Source organism: Oncorhynchus nerka, linkage group LG6 (genome assembly GCF_034236695.1).
Source record: "Oncorhynchus nerka isolate Pitt River linkage group LG6, Oner_Uvic_2.0, whole genome shotgun sequence".
NCBI classification, from domain to species: Eukaryota; Metazoa; Chordata; class Actinopteri; order Salmoniformes; family Salmonidae; genus Oncorhynchus; species Oncorhynchus nerka.
This window is the reverse complement of record NC_088401.1, coordinates 65566190-65586164: the sequence shown is the minus strand read 5'-3', so window position 1 is coordinate 65586164 and position 19975 is coordinate 65566190. Positions and strand designations below refer to the sequence as shown.

At 42.6% G+C, this 19975-nt stretch overlaps 1 protein-coding gene across 2 annotated transcripts in view; it reads right to left on the bottom strand.

Annotated features, from left to right (window-relative positions):
* Positions 1 to 19413, bottom strand: part of pcdh19 (protocadherin 19) — a 176735-nt gene extending 157322 nt beyond the window's left edge. The window contains exons 1-2 of one of the 2 annotated variants that reach the window (XM_029662401.2): positions 16122 to 19413; positions 10874 to 11225 (exon numbers count right to left, since the gene is read on the bottom strand). In XM_029662401.2, the coding sequence (XP_029518261.2) occupies positions 10874 to 11225; positions 16122 to 18268 (2499 nt within the window). In that variant the 5' untranslated portion in view covers positions 18269 to 19413. The remainder of the gene's footprint in view (positions 1 to 10873; positions 11226 to 16121) is intronic. The other variant, XM_029662402.2, reaches the window with a different exon arrangement.
* Positions 19414 to 19975: the final 562 nt, after the last annotated feature.

The following is a 19975-nucleotide window of genomic DNA, read 5'->3' as shown; positions in this document are numbered from 1 at the left end:
ATATTCTGAACAAATTATTTCTCTCCTGCTGTACAGTTTCATATGGGTTATATTCAAACAAATGATGGGGCTTTCAGTATAATAACGTTATCTGTACTTTACAATAGAATTACATTTCCTCTCTCTCTCCTTTCCTCCTTCCTTTCCTCATTATTCCAGGCGTTGCTCCCTGTACAGTGTCCCTGGCCCCGATGCGCAGAGTGCTGCTCAGGCATCACACATGGTAGTAGGCAGGCTATAGTGACATGCGTATGTCAGGCTCTGTCACTCATGTATGTTTTAACACCTCAGCTGTTGCCTGTATGCACCGATCCTGACAAGAGGGCAGCGGCCTGGGGCTTGATTAGGCTGCCATTGGCTCTTATTGTGACATATTTACTGTACCTCCTCAACATAGGAAGCAATGAATCGTGTTTAAGGGCCAAGGCTATATATACACTGAACTGGCATTGGCTTGTCAGTCACGATAACCTTTCCACACTATAGTGTTGACCTGAAGCGTACTGTGCTGTCTTGGATATTGTCTTTTCACATTGTCCTTTGCAGCAAGGTGCCAGGAACTATGGTGGGATGCATAACCAGGCCAGCCCAGTACAGCTCAGCTTGGCTAGACCATAGTGTGAAAAGGGTCTATATCTATGACCAAAAGCATCTCATCGGATAATGTTACTCGTGCATTGAGGCTCCAGTGCAACCCATTTCAGAGTTCATCACAGCATAATTTCAGTCAACGGAAATGAAATGGCCCGACATGACCATTGGCTGACACATAGAAATGACTGCATGAATGTTGAAATATTTGCTTGGTTCTTTGACTAAAACTAACTGACTGTCAGACTGACTGATGCTTTATTTGTCTTGGCATGAAATTCCACTCAAAGAGTAAGACGTTCCCAAATCCTCGGCTCACTCACAAATCTAACCTTTCTTGCTATAATTCCCACGCTCATCTGCCAGTTACTCAATCAGGGGCTTCAGATAAGACGCTTCACTCTCTTGCATTCCTCTGAAGAGGAGACATTAAACCACGCAAAGCTTTGCCTAAACTCCTTCAACAGATAAAACACACACACACACACTAACATTGCAACATTTCAAGTTCAAGTAGTCAAGGATCCGTCAGTTTCCAATCTGTAAAATCTTTGTTTCATTTTTCCACTACCTGATTAGTCTGTTTTCTCCTTCCCGCGCTTTGAGAAGTCTCTTATTGTACATGTTTAAATGCCTCAGCAGAGCTTTCTCCTGGATCTTCTCCTCAGCACAAAGCCCCTTGCCGAGACAGCATGCTGTGACCTTTACTTTATTGTGTACGGGATGCAGAGATGATTCATTGGATTAGGTTGATGAAATTGAGAGAAATACAAAAGCCCTAGTCGGGTGCCTCGATGGGAATCTTCGAAAATATCAAATTCTGTAATTCGCAACATATTAGCCCGTCATACTGCATGTGTTGTCACATGTATTGGTTGGTGGCTTAAAGAGGAAGGTGACCAGATTAGAAGTGACAGATATTTTTCTCAGAAAAGGGAAAGTGAGATGGAGGGAGGGGTTAGATAGTCAGATTACAATGGAAGATCAGATACTAAATGTGGAGCGGCTTGAGTTTGTGTTGAGCCACTCAAACCAGACCCAACACTCTAGTAAGAGGCAAGGCAATGTGCTTGGAATTCCTCTATTGTTCTCTTCGGGAATGTAATTATATTTTATATGGCAAAGATGCAGTATTTGTCTATGTCTCAAATGGCACCCTACCCTATTCCCTTTATAGTGCACTACTTCTGACTAGAACTAAAAGTTAGCATTTGCTGGTGTGCAGCAAATTTCCTGCAACAACAGGGTGATCAAATTAAGATCCCACATATGTATATAGGGAATAGAGTGCCCTTTAGGATACAGCCTATATGATTCAGGGAGACAGGATGACAGCACATTAGAAGACAGGAAGAGGGGGATAGAAGATGGAAGGTGATTGGCAGGCACAGCAGATGTGTACTATGTGTTGACAGCATGACATCTACTTTGCATTCTCAATATGACACGTTTGAATGTGTTCTGTGCATATTGTCCTGATGTGAAAGAGATTGGGTGGGGGGCGGGATGATGTGTAAGCATGCGGAATATGGAACCCAGTACCACTCCCCATCGCCTCTCTTGAAACAATATTAAAATGTAGACTATTTCTAGCTATCTCACAAAACAGTTAGCGATTAGCATATTGCTGTAGCTAGCTACCTTGGTTTTGTTTACAGCATGGAGTTCCTTGACTGTGAGAGGAACAAATTCAAGACACAGACAGAGAAATGCCTTTTGTTGTGCCCAACAAAAAAAAGCCAGAAATTGAACTGTACTGCATATGCCATACTGTATGTATACAATAGCTACTTATGTGGTCCTCTAACAAGTAACAGAATGGAAGCATCTGGAAGCGGATTTACCTCAATTAGCACTCAATTAGCATCAATTTGTTCATTGTAGCACTGAACTAATTGGACAAGATGGCGCCAACAGAGATGGTTGCCTCGCTCGAGTCCGTTTTTATGTATTATTTCTTACATTGTTACCCCAGGAAATCTTAAGTCTTATTACATACAGCCAGGAAGAACTATTGGATATAAGAACGACATCAACTTACCAACATTACGACCAGGAATACGGCTTTCCCGAAGCGGATCCTCTGTTTGGACCACCACCCAGGACAATGGATCTAATCCCAGAAGCCAACCCAAAGAGAGTCATCAGAGATTGTAACATTCTCTGTTTCACGGAAACATGGCTGTCTCGTGATATGTTGTCCAAATCGCTTCAGCCATCGGGCTTCTCCATGTATCGCGCCGACCGAGATAAACACCTCTCTGGGAAAAGGGAAGGTATGCTTCATGATTAACGACTCATGGTGTAATCATAACAACATACAGGAACCCAAGTCTTCTGCTCACCCGATCTAGAAATCCTTACAAGCAAATGCCGGCCATATTACCTACCAAGTGAATTCTCATCAGTTATTGTTAAAGATATGTGCATTCCCCCTCAAGCAGACACCAAGACGGCCCTCAAGGAACTTTACTGGACTCTATGTAAACTGGAGACCATATATCCTGAGGCTGCATTTATTGTAGCTGGGGATTTTAACAAAGCAAATTTGAGAACAAGGCTACCTAAATTCTATCAGCATATTGATTGCATTACGCGTGGGGAAATACACTTGATCACTGATCAACTTCCGCGATGGATACAAAGCCCTCCCCCTCCCTCCCTTCGGCAAATCTGACCACGATGCCATCTTGCTCCTACCGTCTTATAGGCAGAAACTCAAAAAGGATGTACCAGTGACTAGAAACATTCAACGCTGGTTTTAACAATCAAAATCCACATTTCAAGATTGTTTCGATCACGAGGACTGGGATGTGTTCTGGTCAGCCTCAGAGAACAACATCGATCTATCCACGGACTCGGTGAGTGAGTTTATAAGGAAGTGCATTGGAGATGTTGTACCAACTGTGACTATTAAAACCTACCCTAACCAGAAACCGTGGATGGATGGCGGCCTTCGCACAAAACTGAAAGCACGAACCACCGCATTTAACCATGAAAAGACGTCTGGGAATATGGCTGAATATAAACCGTGTAGTTATTCCCTCCGCAAAGCAATCAAACAAGCAAAATGCCGGTACAGGGTCAAAGTGGAGTCGCAACTCAACGGCTCAGACACGAGACGTATGTGGCAGAGTCTACAGGAAATCACGGACTATAATAATAAAACCAGCCACGTTACGGACACCAACGTCACGCTTCCAGACAAACTAAACACATACTTTGCCCGCTTTGAGGATAATACAGTGCCACCGTCGCGGCCCAATAACAAGGTCTGCCCCCCCCCTTCTCCGTGGGTGATGTGAATAAAACATTTAAACATTTTAACCCTAGCTAGGCTGCTGGCCCAGAAGGCAACGCTAATTGAACTAAATGACTATCACCCCGTAGCACTCACTTCTGTCTTCATGAAGTGCTTTGAGAGGCTAGTCAACGATCATATTACCTCCACCTTAACGGCCACCCTAGACACACTTTAGTTTGCATACCACCCCAACAGGTTTACAGACAATGCAATCGCCATCACACTGGAAACTGCCCTATCCCATCTGGACAAAAGGAATAGCTATGTAAGACTACAGCATTCAACACCTTAGTACCCTCCAAGCTTAGTACCCTTGGTACCCTTCAAGCTGGAGGCCCTGGGTCTCAATCCCGCCCTATACAATTGGGTCCTGGTCTTTCTGATGGGCCACCCCCCAGGTGGTGAAGGTAGGAAACAACATCTCCACTTCGCTGACGCTCAACACTGAGGCCCACAAGGTTGCATGCTCAGCCCCGTCCTGTACTCCCTGTTCACCCACGACTGCGTGGCAATGCACACATCCAACTCAATCATCAAGTTTGCAGACTACACAACAATAGTGGACTTGATTACCAACAACGACTAGACAGCCTACAGGTAGGAGGTGAGGGCACTCGGAGTGTGGTGTCAGGAAAACGACCTCTCACTCAACGTCAACAAAACAAAGGAGATTATCGTGGACTTCAGGAAACAGCAGAGGGAGCACCCCCTATTCACATCGAAGGGACAGCAGTGGAAAAGGTGGAACGTTTTTAAGTTCCTCAGCTTACACATCACAGACAAACTGAATTGGTCCACACACACAGACAGTGTGGTGAACAACCCCCTGAGCCACTGCCTGTTCACACCGCTACTGTATCATCCAGATGGCGAGGTCAGTACAGGTGCAGCAAAGCTGCGACCGAGAGATTGAAAAACAGCTTCTATCTCAAGGCCATCAGACTGCTAAACAGCCACCACTAATTCAGAGAGGCTGCTGCCTACATTGAGACCCAATCACTGGTTACTTTAATAAATGGATCACTAGTCACTTTACACAATGCCACTTTAATAATGTTTACATATCTTACATATCATATGTAAATACTGTATTTTATACCATCTACTGCACCTTGCCTATGCCGCTCGGGCCATCGCTCATCCATGTATTTATATGTACATATTCTCATTCACCCCTTTAGATTTGTGTGTTTTAGGTAGTTGTTGGAATTGTTTGATCGCTACACTCGCATTAACATCTGCTAACCATGTGTATGTGACCTATAACATTTGATTTGATTTGACTAAATTTGATAAAAAAACGTTAGAACTCGAGAATAATGGTCTTCTTACAGTTTCTCCACAGAAAGTCTAACACTAGAGTTAAAAGACTGCCTCCCTTTTTTCCATTTCATTGAACACCATAATGAATCCCAATAACAATTTTATAAAATTCAATCTCTTTCCCGCATAAAGATAAGCATAAACTGAATCAATACCCAAGATAAGTTATTTTCTTTCTGCTATATTCATTTTATGGAAACACAGGTGGAGGAAAAATCAAGTCACAGGAATACACATTACCAATTCAAAAACACATTATAGCCAAAGGCCATTGCTTACTGTCTAATTGTCTCTCTCCACCAACTGATCTGGTATAATTAAGACATGGCAGAAGGCTCTATTCTCCAGTGACTTCTAGTCTTTTCATATGCAACCACAACCACAGACAGGTCAACCAAACATCTCTCAGCTGCTGCTGCTACTTCTCAACATTGGACAGGGGTTCCACTGGGATGTCTATTGGAGCTGCATGTGTCTCGGGAGAGGGAATACTGTACACACAATGCAATTGCAGGTAGAACGTCTTTGGGGAAGCGTTGCCACTGTTTTCTTGGCCAACTACTGTATACTATGCACCAGTCTGCTGCTATGTGTAGTCTACCTGTGTCTCCTTGCTGGAACAGCTGATGGTAGTTTATTTTATGCTCCTCTTTCCACTGGTATTTATCTGGTGTTTTATTGGAAATTCTGTGGTAACAATGGGTGTAATTCATTCCTGTTGGTGATTACCTGGTACCAATGGTGCCCAGTGGTTCTTTTTTAGTGAATCCCTGAAAACAAACAAGTGATACTGTACATAGGTGCTTCCTGCCTAACTACCTGCCTAACTACTATGTTCTTTCTCAGTAAATACCTGGTCAGTGAAGTACTACTAAAAAGCTCTCTCTATCTGAAGTAGAATACTACAACCACTGTAGCAGACCTGATACATGTACTGGGTGTTGATGAGACCCAGCTACACCAGCAAGCCAAATCCAATAACAATAATGAATCACCTAAAATCAAATCCTCATTATTATACATGAAGTCTTTTACTCTCCTCTTTTCTATTCTTCTTCTTTATTCTCCTCTTATTCAAATCCTAATAGTATAATTCCATGAGGCTCGGCCTAGGCTTCATACAGTAGGTTGGAAATTAAACCAGTAAAACAGTGGTTGACTCACAAATGATTATGACGGCGCCCTGGCGCCAAGGTGGTGACAAATGTTTTTGGGGACGAAGCAAAAGCCTCACTAATCACAACAGTGCTCTAGTGTCCTAGCTAGACCTCGGGGAAATGTGGACTTGTGGAGTCAAGTGGGTTTCAAGCCCGGGCTTGCTCACCGTGACAGAGCTACAGATGTATTATCTTCATTTTGTTACTGAGAATTTTCCTGCTGCACCGCAGATGAGCTTCATGATTTACATCCATTCAGTCAAAACCTGCACTAACACACGTTGATATTAACAGTATTGCACTTTATTGTAGCCTCATTTTGGCCGGTCTGCTGATCAAGCAACATTATGAACTAAACATTCAAATCCTTGTGCTGCAGGATAATTTTTCTGCTATAATACTAATCAAATTAAGATCCTACAGCTGTATTTTCGTTAATTTTACAGATGCACTGTCTGTTTACACTCTACATAAATGGCTATGTAATTGCACTTGACAACAGTTTTTGTAATTTAACAGCAATGTGTGGTTACGGAGTTACTGTCTTTTCTAAATGTCAGAGTGGAGAAGAAATATTTGGAGATAGCTGCAGCCTGCTTGAGGGGGAGAATTCACACACGTACATGAACATACTCTCTCTCTCTCTCTCTCTCTCTCTCTCTCTCTCTCTCTCTCTCCTTCCCTCTCTTCCATCGACTAGCTATCAGCACCTCCTCTCTCCATCAGTCCACAGGAAATATGCATGGGGCCGCAGTCAAAGAGATGTTTGTCAACGTCATGTGGAACGCGGAGCTGCGACGATGCTTGCATGTTAAGCAGCCCCTCTGCCTTAATCAAGCCAATCACAGGCGCTAGGAAAATGAGAAAATGCGGTAGGGCCCAGACACCTGGCATTAAGACACTCTCCCTCCTTCCCTCCATCCCTCTCCCTCCTTTCCTTCATCCAGCCACCCCCTAACTCAGCCCTATCAGACACCTCCAAGCTTTGCATATGAGATCATCAGATTCGATCTGCGGCCCTATTTGTCTCCCCCTCCCCCTCTCCCTCTCCCTCTCTCCTCTTTTCATGAACCGAAACAAAGAAAGGCCTCCCTAATCCCGCGGCTAAGGTGCTTTTTTATTGGATGCTTAAGCCGCCAAGACAGGCTACTACGCCTGGGTTTAACAACTGCTCAGGAATTCCTTTGTGCCGGCTGGACTATCCTTGTGTTTTGCTCATGGAGAGGGTTGTGACCTGAATGCTACCTGTGGGTACATAAAGGCCTGGACACAGCATAGCGGCATGCACTCGTTCCCTTCTACTAACACTTGACTTTACAGTTCCACGGGATGGATCTACACCCTTTCTTAGTTTCTTTCTTTCTTTGTCTCTCTCTCTCTCCCCCTGTCCCCTCTCTCTCTCTCCCTCTCCCTCTCTCCCTCTCCCTCTCCCCATCCCCCTCTCTCCCCATCTATCCCAGACAGTCTGCAGTAAATCATTGTGGCTGTAAACAGGGCCTCTTTGACCCTAGCGAGACCCAATAAGTGCCCAGATCCTAACTGGATCTGCCAATCAATGGATCAATAATCATTCTTATGTTTCTGGTTTTGTTTTTAGACTTGTCTTCTTCTTGCTGAATGTCAAACTGGATTTGGAGTCATCAAATATGTGATGGGTGGGTTGGGGTTGCTTTACTTGGGGCTGAACAAGATTGTGAGAACCACCTACCCAGCTGAGGGCCATAGCAGTAGGTCAAGCTAGAGAGGTTGTCCAGGAATCCAGTAGACTAGGTCATAGAGGCGAAAATCTATAGTCTTAAGATCAGCTGGTTGGTGGACACTTTTGTCAGCTTGAATAGCCCACTCGAGCGAGAATTTTGCTTTCTTCTGAATCTCTACGGCAATACAATCAACCCCTATACATGGTGGGGTGACTATAGCTTTATAATAGCAAGCTGCGCGGAGTGCAGAGCTGCAACCTTGGCCTTCACTGCATGACGATTGGGCAGTTCGCACATCGAGCAATGATTATTATTTGTGGTGGTGGAGCTGATAACCTGGATCAATGCGTCTGGCACTCTGTAAAAAAAATCAAGATACTTCAACTAAATATTATTAAGTAACTGTTTCCACAGCCTTTTTATTGTTTACTCAACTTTTCTGTCAAAGTGTTACCTGAACTTTTTGTTTACCTAAACTTAGCACCAACATGAGAAAACATAGGCAAAAAAGTGATGTGTTTGCTCCAATTGGTTCATATGTTCATTCAACTACTGTCATGTGTGCTCCCTCTCTGGCCTCTAGGTCACCAGGCTGCTCGTTATGGCGCACACCTGTCACCATCGTTACGCGCACCTGCGCGTTATCAGACTCATCTGGACTCCATCACCTCCTTGATTACCTTCCATATTTATGTCACTCCCTTTGGGTTCCTTCCCCAGGTGTCATTGTTTCTGTTTCCTGTCTGTGCAGTGGTCGTTATTATTTGGATATCTTACCTAAAAAAAGGCTGTGGAACTAGTTACACACACAGTATTTTTAACATACAATGTTTTCAACTTGTTAAGCAAAGACAGCATAATACATTTACTGAATTTTTTTCGGAGCGTTTTCTCAAGTTGGAACTAAGTTCGGTAACACTTGGATCGAAAAGTTAAGTAAACAAAAAGGCTATGGAACAAGTTACTTAATAATAATTAGTTGATACAAATAAATCTCTGAAAGGCCTTGATCTATTTCTCAAATGTATCTGTCTGACCAGACTCCGTATAGAATATCTGTTATGTTTCTGGAACATATGAGCTTATGACTGGCCCTGAAGGTGTGGCTCAATCTGTTGACAAAACATCCACGGTAAATGTGACCATTCATTCACTTTAGACTTCTTCACAGATCTAAAAAGATCGAAATGAACCTTGGGCTTTCCCACCCCGAACCGATACATAAATTATCTTTGTTAAATATAGAGTCCTGTATCGAACAGACCTGAGGACAATTACACCCGTTCCGTACAGATCTGGTCAGATCCAGACCCGGTCCGATCCGAGTGATAGAAGCAGCAGAAAGGTCATTTTTTAAGCTACTTTATTAAATGTAGTAGAGAGAGGTGCCGCCGTAGCAGGCGGGGGAGGGGCCGTACTGTGAGGGAGTGACACAGGGAACAGGGAGGAGGGAGGGAGATACAAGAGACAGCAACCAACCAAGCCGACTCGCTCTGTAGTAGACTAATAGCTGCCATAGCTAGGTTATTTATCATGCAATATGATTACGTCGTGCCTGTCTTGACTGCATCAAACCGTGAGAACCTAGTTAAGATAATGTTAGCTAGCTAGGCTAATTCAGGCTGCAGTGGATGTGCTTCTCATCCTACAGTTACAAATAACAACAACTCCACCCAAAATATTAAGCAGCAGCCTAACTGTTGTCTCTTGTTCGTTGTAGCCTATCCTTGTCCTTTAACTTTTAATTCCACCATTTTAATTCCATCTTCCACTGAATAGATATCTCCTAACTTTTGCCACACATGGAGGCTCTATGACTGTAGACTATTGCTGCTTTGATGACTTATGATTGGCCAACAATAGCAACAATCTACACACGCCATGCTCCACTCTCTTGAAAAGCCAGAGCAGCAGCACACATTTTAAAATATCTCTACCTCTCTACTGCAGCAGTCACATTCTAATTTGTACCGGCCCTTCCGGACAAGGCAGGGTATTCGAGTACAGGTGGATCCGTGAAGACCTCTAATTGACATTCACCAGGTGAATCCACAGTGACTATACTCCCTACAAATACAATATTATAACCCACAGTGACTATACACCCTACAAATACTATATTATAATCCACAGCGACTATACACCCTACAAATACTATATTATAATCCACAGTGACTATACACCCTACAAAGACTATATTATAATCCACAGCAACAATACACCCTACAAAGACTATATTATAACCCACAGTGACAATACACCCTACAAATACTATATTATAACCCACAGCGACTATACACCCTACAAAGACTATATTATAACCCACAGCGACTATACACCCTACAAAGACTATATTATAACCCACAGTGACTATACACCCTACAAAGACTATATTATAACCCACAGTGACTATACACCCTACAAATACTATTTTATAACCCACAGTGACTATACACCCTACAAAGACTATTTTATAACCCACAGTGACTACACTCCCTACAAAGACTATATTATAACCCACAGTGACTATACATCCTTCAAAGACTATATTGTAACGCACAACAACAATACACCCATTGGATGCTGAAGCACTACGCAGTCATGACAATGAGTAGTGAGTCTGAGAGTTGACTGGGCCCATCTTAACCATCACTCTCCTATGTTCCCGTCTTAACCATCAATCTCCCCTGTCCTGTACACCCACCCCTTGTCCCCCTCTCCCCCAGGGCATTGGCACAGATTGGCACAACAGCAACACGCTGCAGGGACAGATCAGAGCGAACTAAGCGTGGTCTCACCTCTGGCAGCGGCATGCCGTTGATGATGAGGTCAGGCTGCTGGGGACCCTGCCCGCTGGCGAAGGGATGCTGCTGATAGCCACCGTGGTTGGGCGCGGCATTGCGCGAGTTCTGGTTCTCCACGTTGAGGAAGGTGCTCTCGGAGCGCCTGCAGCCCAGCGGCAGGCTCTGCTGGTGGTAGTCGAAGTAGTTGAGCGAGGAGGTGAGAGACGAGCAACTCACCACGTTCATCTTGTCCGTCTCCTCCACGTCGCGCGGCACGAGGCGGATGTCGTTCTTGCTCAGCTTCTTCTTGCTCGACTTCTTCTGGCTGCCATACGAGTACTCCGCCACCCTGCGCAAGTAGAAGAAACTGAACAGACTCAATAAAGCAGTGCTCTGTCGTACCCGCCCACAGGCACACGTCGTTCGGCCAGAGGCCCCCTGCTCAGCCATGCCAGAGTGCTGACCGAAGTGTGCCGTGGTGGTGGCAAGTACATTGGTAGGCATCCGGGGTAGCGAGACAGAGGAGCCACGCTCAAGTGACCCCCCCTCCACCCAAGCCTGACCGCCTTCCCCGGGCCACCAATGGAGCCGTCATCCCTCATTTGTTTTTATTTGCATGCTCGGCACAGTTGACATGTCACAAACAACAAGCACACACAATGCAAACATGCCAAACCACAAAAGCACACAAGGCAACAACAAAAGACGATACTGAAGATCACCAACCAGAATCTGCCATCATATTAAAGCCTCACTGCTAATTCACTTTTTTCTTTCATTATCAAGCGAGGCCCACTGGCGATATGGAGTGCAGGAGCACTGTAAATTCAAATTCATTTAGAGCCTAGTCTCTGTGGCTGTTCCCTGACTTGAGCAGAGCATTTTGATTCTAATCAGCCCAAATGAGAAAGCCGGAGATTCTTTATGGAAAGGATGCTGCTGATGCTCGGGTCCATTCTCCATCCAGGCTTGCAAATTCTTATGAGGGGAAGCTGTGTTTTAAGCAGCTTGTGCTCTGAACCCTTGAATCCCTCCTGACCCGGGCCTTGCCTCTGAGTTTTAATGTGTCAAACATTTGCATGGACTCCCACTCTCCAAAGGTATATTTTTAGCCCTGGTTGGAAATAGTATTTACTCTTGTTTCTAGCCTGCATCTAATAACACTTGAGACCCTGGCTGCATATGAGGCCCTGGCTGAAATGCCCTAGGAAGATTCCCCATCCTTAGTATTAACTGGATGGGTTTTCCTTTTCATGTATGATGAAGTCTGGGTCTGTCTGCTCTTCCATGCCTTCATTCTAGCAAAGAAAATGGTAATAGCAGCCTTCGAATGTTTCTTTTTCAGGATATCTCAAAAGTGTTATTTTTTTCACTCTCTATCTCTCTTTCTCTCTCAATCTTTGGAGTCTGAGTAAGGGAGAGAAGAGACTGAGGGTAAAAAAAAGAGTGCACTGTTCTGTCATTGTTCTCTTTAGTGCTTCCGGGCCCAAAATCAGAAAATGGACAGGAGAATCAAAGAGAATGAGCAATAAATTGCAGATAAGCACTGCTCAGGTTTGAGGTGGTAGCTAACTACTCAGGAGCACTGAAAATCAATACTGATTACAGTACCCAGCAGGAAAATGATTTTTATGCCACAAGACAGGATTTTTAAAGAGGAAGGTTAGGTGGTGTTGGTCAGATATTATTTGATTTACCTTAGTTGTTTGTTTGAATGGTTGGTTGGTTTCTTGTGTTTTTTTTAATTAGAGAAATAGTGCATTGTGGGTCACATCCAAATCTGAAAGCATGTTGAGAAATGTACTAGGCTATATTTGTCAATATGACAATGACAGCCATCAAATCATATAAAATGCCCTAAAACCCCTATAAATTGTCTTAATAACACAACTTATGTCGAGAGTCTTTTGCATAGTTCTCTAAGAGCATTGGCTTTTCAGAAAACAGATGTTTTTATTCTTATGTCGTTAAATTAGTCTGTGGGCTGTTGTGTTGACAACAATGTCACTTTGAAACTATACTGAACAAAAATATAAATGCAACATGTAAAGTGTTGGTCCCATTTTTCATGAGCTGAAATAAAATATCAAAAAAATGTCCATATGCACAAAAAGGGTATTTGTCCCAAATGTTGAGCACAAATTTGTTGACATCCCTGTTAGTGAGGATTTCTCCTTTGCCAAGATAATCCATCCACCTGACAGATGTGGTGTAAAAAGAAGCTGATTAAACAGCATGATCATTACACAGGTGCACCTTGTGCTGGGGACAATAAAAGGCCACTCTAAAATGTGCAGTTTTATCACAGAACACAATGCCAGAAATGTCTCAAGTTTTGAGGGAGTGCGCAATTGGCATGCTGACTGCAGGAATGTCCACTAGAGCTATTGCCAGAGAAATTAATGTTCATTTCTCTACCATAAGCAGCCTCCAACGTTGTTTTAGAGAATTTGGCAGTACGTCCAAATGGCCTCACAACCGCAGATCACGTGTAACCACTGCAGCCCAGGACCTCCACATCGGGCTTCTTCCCCTGCGGGATTGTCTGAGACCAGCCACCCAGACAGCTGATGAAACTGAGGAGTATTTATGTCTGCAATAAAGCCCTATTGTTGGGAAAAACTCATTCAGAAAAAACTAATTATCCCCAGTGGGTGGCCTTTGCCCAATGCTGTGCCCATGCCCAGTCATGTGAAATCCAAAGATCCTGGCCTAATGATTTTATTTAAATTGACTGATTTCCTTATATAAAATGTAACTCAGTAAAATCGTTGCAATTGTTGCACGTTGCGTTTATATTTTTGGTCAGTAGAAGCTATGTATCTAAGTGAGGCCTTAGAGTTGCTATACTACATACTTAGAATACTGAATGTAAAGATGCTCTCCTACTAGGTGAAACCCTCATCAAATCTACATCTCTAAATAATATGGATTGGAGAAACCTGATGTGGATATCTCACCAACCATCACATGATATTGCAAATACATGACTGCTTTAGATTTCAAATCAATAGGTGATCAATATTAACCATTATCCATGGGTATGTGAAAAGTTTCATTTCAGAACGCAATATATACATTTTCAGAAATATTGGTACATAAATGTTTATTCTTTAAGAACTTATGAAAGAGATTCTTTAAAGAGATTCTTTAAATAAATAGATTGGTGTGTTTGTTCACTATCTAATCATGGCATGGGGTTGTTGAATGAGAAACATATATTTGTTTGAAATCTAACACTTTAAACAAATAATCATGTTTTTTTGCAAAACACTATATATCCGCCTCACTCTCTGGGAAATAAGTGTTACTGCTAAGTTTTACACAGTCAAATAGAACAAATTGCCTTGTTTTATAAAGAACTGTACAAATTATACATTTGTGACAATATATGTAAATAATATATTTTTGTAACAAAATAATCAATTCAGTAACATGAGATCTGTATGTAAAACATTTACAAGTAACATTTGTTTTAAATTTAGCAGATGCTCTTATCCAGAGTGGCATACAGTTAGTGCATTAATCTTAATATAGCTACAGTAGTTGAGACTAATATACAGGATGCAAACATTCTATTCCAGCTAAACAATGGATATATAGCGTTTTGCACAAGTGTATTTTTTAAACATTTTAATACAGATCTAAAATCTATGAATTACAAATCTGAGAGAAGTAATATTTTAAACACATATGAAGGTACCCATAAGCAATCATTTCTGATGAAAAAACACATGTGAAAAATGGGTGGATATAGTGTTTTGGAAATAAACTGTTCTGTGTGCCTGTGAAGGTCCACACTTTAAAAAAGAGATCTGTCTGGACACCTCATGTAGTTCTTTAAGTGCATAAAGGAGAAGAAACTCAATGTTTCAAAAAGAGAGTAACTGCCACACAATGGCATTCTTAGGCTACATGTATGTTTCATGGATCTCATGGTCAATAGAGCTTCATCCACTGGGACTTACTGAGAGATGTATATTTGCTCTACTTTATGGAGGAATCATACAGGGTCAGCCAATTGCCACATGTATGAAATGGCCTGACATAGCAGCACATCAACAAGAATGATGTTGAGTGTAAAATATGAAATATGATAATAGCTTCAGGTTAAATTGACAAATTCACAGTACCAGTCAAAAGTTTTGGACACACCAACTCATTCCAGGGTTTTTCTTTATTTGGACTATTTTATACATCGTAGAATATTAGTGAAGACATAAAAACTATAAAATAAACATATAGAATCGCAGAGTGAAGGAAAAACAGTCAACAAGTGTTCAGCGTATGTGGGAACTCCTTCAAGACTGTTGGAAAAGCATTCCAGGTGAAGCTGGTTAAGAGAATACCAAGAGTGTGCAAAGCTGTCATCAAGGCAAATAGTTTTGATGTCTTCACTATTATTTCTACAATGTAGAAAATAGTAAAAAATAAAGAAAAACACTTGAATGAGTAAGTGTGTCCAAACTTTTGACTGGTAATGTATATATTTTATATATTTTAAGTGGTAATACACAAGGAAAGTGAGAGCTGATGCTATACAGATTGATGAAAAAAAACATACTTTTATTATGACGGATCAAGATAATAATGTGCTTCCCTTCTGAGGCATAGTCATATACGGAGTAGAGGCCTAGATGGTTCAAAGCTGCATTACTTAGTAGTTTTAGTATAATAGTAGATCCCACTTGATTAGCATTACTTTTTTTTAAATTCTGTATTATTATTAACACTATTATTACCATTATCATCATTACTATGTCATCATTCTTGCAGAATCGTAGGCCATGCTGTCTTCTTTAGAACATCCATTTAAACCTTTGGGAATAGAATGCACTAGAAATTCAATAGCCGTAAAATTCAGGTAATTGTCCTCGCCTAGTCAAGATTATTAGTCCTAGTTAATTGTACATGTTGAAAAAAGGAAGTAAGGCAACAGCGCCTGGTCTAGGAGTCCATTGGCCATTTTTTCTTATCAGTTATGGGCACCTGCATTCCTTAGTGCCGCCTAACATCTGGGGCCCTCAACATGCACTAGAAATACAGCTACGTGCACTCACGACTAGCCTGAACAACACACACACGGAGGCACCAACGCAAGGGCGCGCATATCGCCAGCACAAACACACGCGCGCACCACTGAATGGTCAATAAAATGTGTAAATGTAGGCCCATGAGAATAAGAAAATAGGTACTTGGCTATAACCATGACTGACTGAAACACCAAAGTAATGAGATGCGTATGAAGAGCTGTTTTCAGTACCTGCAGTTGTACGTTCGGATCTCCTTGTTATCCCTTTTGCACTTGACTGCCACAAAAATCATAGTGACAAACAGGATAGCTGCAATAGAGCCCAGGGCAATGATGAAAATCAATGACAGGTTTACTGGTCCAATAGATTCCTGGGCGTTCAGGTCCGGTGAGAGGTACACAACAATGTATGCAGAGGCCGACAAGGATGGTTTCCCGTGGTCGCGTGCCACCACTGTGATCTCGTAGGTCGACTTGACCTGCTCCCCGAACATCTTGGTGGACCGCACCTCTCCATTCACCTGGTCTATCTCAAAGAAAGGCCTGTCTCCCTCCGAAATGGTATAGGTCAGCCTTCCATTCTCCCCCTCGTCGTAGTCGTCGGCCTTGACTTGGGTCACCAGGTAACCCACCCCTGCGTTCCTTGGAATGGATACTTCCGCGGTGCCATTTACCAGGGGTGGAGTAGTCATAACAGGTGTATTGTCATTCACATCCAAAACGACAATGCGCACCGTCGCGTTACTGGATAAGGACGGATTCCCTTGGTCCCTGGCCAAAACTTTGAAGTCAAAAGTCCTAGTGTACTCATGGTCGAATGATCTCATGGAGTAAATACGTCCTGAAGGATTTATACTGACATATGTGTTTACGTCCATGTGTTTAATCTCACTGGGAACGATGGTGTATGAAACGGTGCCATTCATGCCCAAATCGGGATCTACAGCAGACACTGCCAGCAAACATGAGCCGGGCAGGTTATTTTCTAGGACCATCTCTTGGTAATGGGGTTTTAGGAAGTGGGGGGGGTTATCATTTTCATCTGTGACTTTCACTACAAACGACTTAGTGGCACGTAAAGGGGGGGTGCCACTGTCCTCTGCTTGGATAGTTAGATTGTATGTGTCCCTCTGTTCTCTGTCTAGCCTGCCATCGACAAGGATGGTTGAGAAGCTCTCGTATTCCTGGAGCCTGAAAGGGACGTTGCCTTGTAGTCTACACTGCACCTTGCCATTCGCGCCAGCGTCCTTATCTGAGACCCTTACTAATGCAATAACGTATCCACGTGGCGCGTTCTCACTAACTTCAATCAGCTCTGTATTCACCGACAATAAACTAATGACAGGTGGGTTATCATTTGCATCCATCACATTGACCGTGACTTTACAATGAGCCGGAATAGAATTTGGACCTAAATCTTTGGCTTGGACATCAATCTCGTAAATATGGGTTGCTTCATAATCCAACGGGCCATTTACAGTGATAATACCGGTTCTAGGGTCGATTTTAAATACATCTCTAGTTTTCTCGGTGACGTAACTGTTAAACGAGTATATAACCTCACCATTAGTTCCCTCGTCAGGATCCGTTGCATTCAAATCAATTACAAGTGTATTAATAGGAGAATTCTCCATCACATTCACTGTATACACAGGCTGGTCAAAAACGGGATTATTATCATTCGAATCCATTACTTTAATATTAAGCTGAACTGCGCCAATCTTTGGGGGGTCTCCGCCGTCTTCTGCACTGATTTCGTATGAGTAGTGAGACTGGGTCTCCCTATCTAACGATTTTTGCACTACGAGTTCGGCAATCTTGGACCCGTCCCCCCTAGTCTTAATCTCCAACCCGAAGAGCTCATTCGGGGTGATCGAATATGATTGTACACCGAAAATCCCAGAGTCCGGATCGCTTGCCCCCTCTAGGGGAAACCTGGTACCAGGGGAGGCATTCTCTGAGATTTCAATGTCAATGTGGTTTGTGGGGAACCTGGGCGCATTATCGTTCAAATCCACAATTTCAACTTTAATCACACAGATCTCCATGGAGTTTGACATCACCTCCAGAGAGACAGTACACTTTGACGTCTGTCGGCAAGCCACATCTCGGTCTATTTTCTGATGTGTGAGGAGAAGTCCAGCAGGGCTGAGTTCCACCCATCGCGGCTCTGAATTTGAGATGACCCGCAAGTACGGCGCACGCGGTGCAATGGCAAATCCTTGCGTTTGTGCGTCCTTTGTCACGTTTCCAATGATATACCCAGCCTTCTGCTCCTCGTTTATCGAGTATTTCAAATTGATAACAGAATCAGCCCCAGTCCAGCATAAAAGGACTATCCAAAGAATTTGCATAAAATCCATGTCCTTGGCGTACATTGTACCTGTTGATTTTTCCTTGGATTTAATTGGGACCTCGTACGATCACGCACACCTATGCATGTCAGAGATAACTGGCAAAATTTTCCAGTTAGCGAATCTCATCGAAAAGTTATCCTTGGAATAGGTTTCGATAACATAAAAGGCTATCTGGTATCCTATCTGGTATACATGTAACTTGATTATATGGTCTTAAGTCCATCTACCTCATTGTACTCTTCTGAGAGAAACCACATTCTCCAATCTGCTGCAACGCGTGAGATCTTGAGGATAGATATTAGAAAACATTCTGAATGGTCTCAGAACACTGATGGTCTCAGAACAACATATACATCTGCGCTGTTTGTATCAAGCTACAACTATAGGAACGTCTGACATGATAAACCGACCATTTCGATACAGGCTGGAAAACAATGCAAATAATGAATTTAAAAAATCAAAAGGGAGGAAAATTCTAATGAACAGGTTTACCCCAAAAAATAATGTTCACTGAAGATTAAATTATTGGCTAAAAATGATCCAGTTCAATTCTTCCCAGCATCATGATTGCGATTCAACAACCATAAGGAGAATTTTAGACACACTGAATTTTACGCATACGTCCACAAATGCATATGAATGATTTGTTCAAGTTGTAATGACTTTTCCGTTGTAATGACTTTTCCTCTTCAATGGGCAATTATATCACACCACATATCCGATGGAAACGTAAAAAAGGAATCCGCATTGTGAAAATCCGTGAATAGCCAAAGTCCAGTCATCGAATGTAGACCAATGATGCTGTTGACAGAACGAATCTTATGGGCCTAATGCTATCAGTGAAGACCACGGTTACCTTTTAATTTCCAGGCGAGCCGATAAGAGGTTTCACTCTCTCTCTCTGTCAAAGTATTTTATCTTTCTTTTGCTAATTCGTTTCCTCCAATCTCACACATGAATACATCGAACACGTCCCGGGGAGATATGGTCAATATCAAATCCAGTGTAAAAATATAGAGGCAAAAAAATGATGTTATACCGTCACGATAAAAAGCAGTTCGTTTCAAGCATGCAGCAGAGCCAATTGCATGAAAAATATCCAGCACCACTCGTTGTCAGTAGGCTACTAGTTCACCCCAATACGCGCTCCGGCTCCGCTCGCATCAATGCTGTACACTGCCGAATGCACAGCTCAGCGCTGAGCGCTAATTCTCCGGACCAGGACCAGCAATCCCCTCAACCAATCAGAGGTTACACAGGAGGGTTGGATTTGCTGGTTGGTGGGGAAATATACAGCAATGAAAACTCGGCCAGCTACCTGCACACTTGTTCAACTGTGGAAAGGGTTAAGTAGTTTAAATACATGTATTTATTTATTACTCGATGTGTATCATGTAGTTAATGTAGTAGGACTAATTAAAGACCCTACGTCTATATAGCATAATGGTTAGAACTCTTGGTATGTTTACTCGTCATTCCAATGCAATCGGAGTTTTTACATGCTTTCTTTCTAAGTTTGATATACCGGTGGTATTCAGGGTTTGCCCTAAAGGCGACTGTGATCTGAGGACAGAGTCCAATCCTTCAATGAATCGAAATAATACTTGATCCACACATGATTGCTGATGACATCCCGATGATTTGATGTAGTCTTTTTTTTACATAATGGAAGTAGCCTATATCTTATTGTAGCCTATTTTGTTAAGGTGAGCCAAATTCGACTATGAA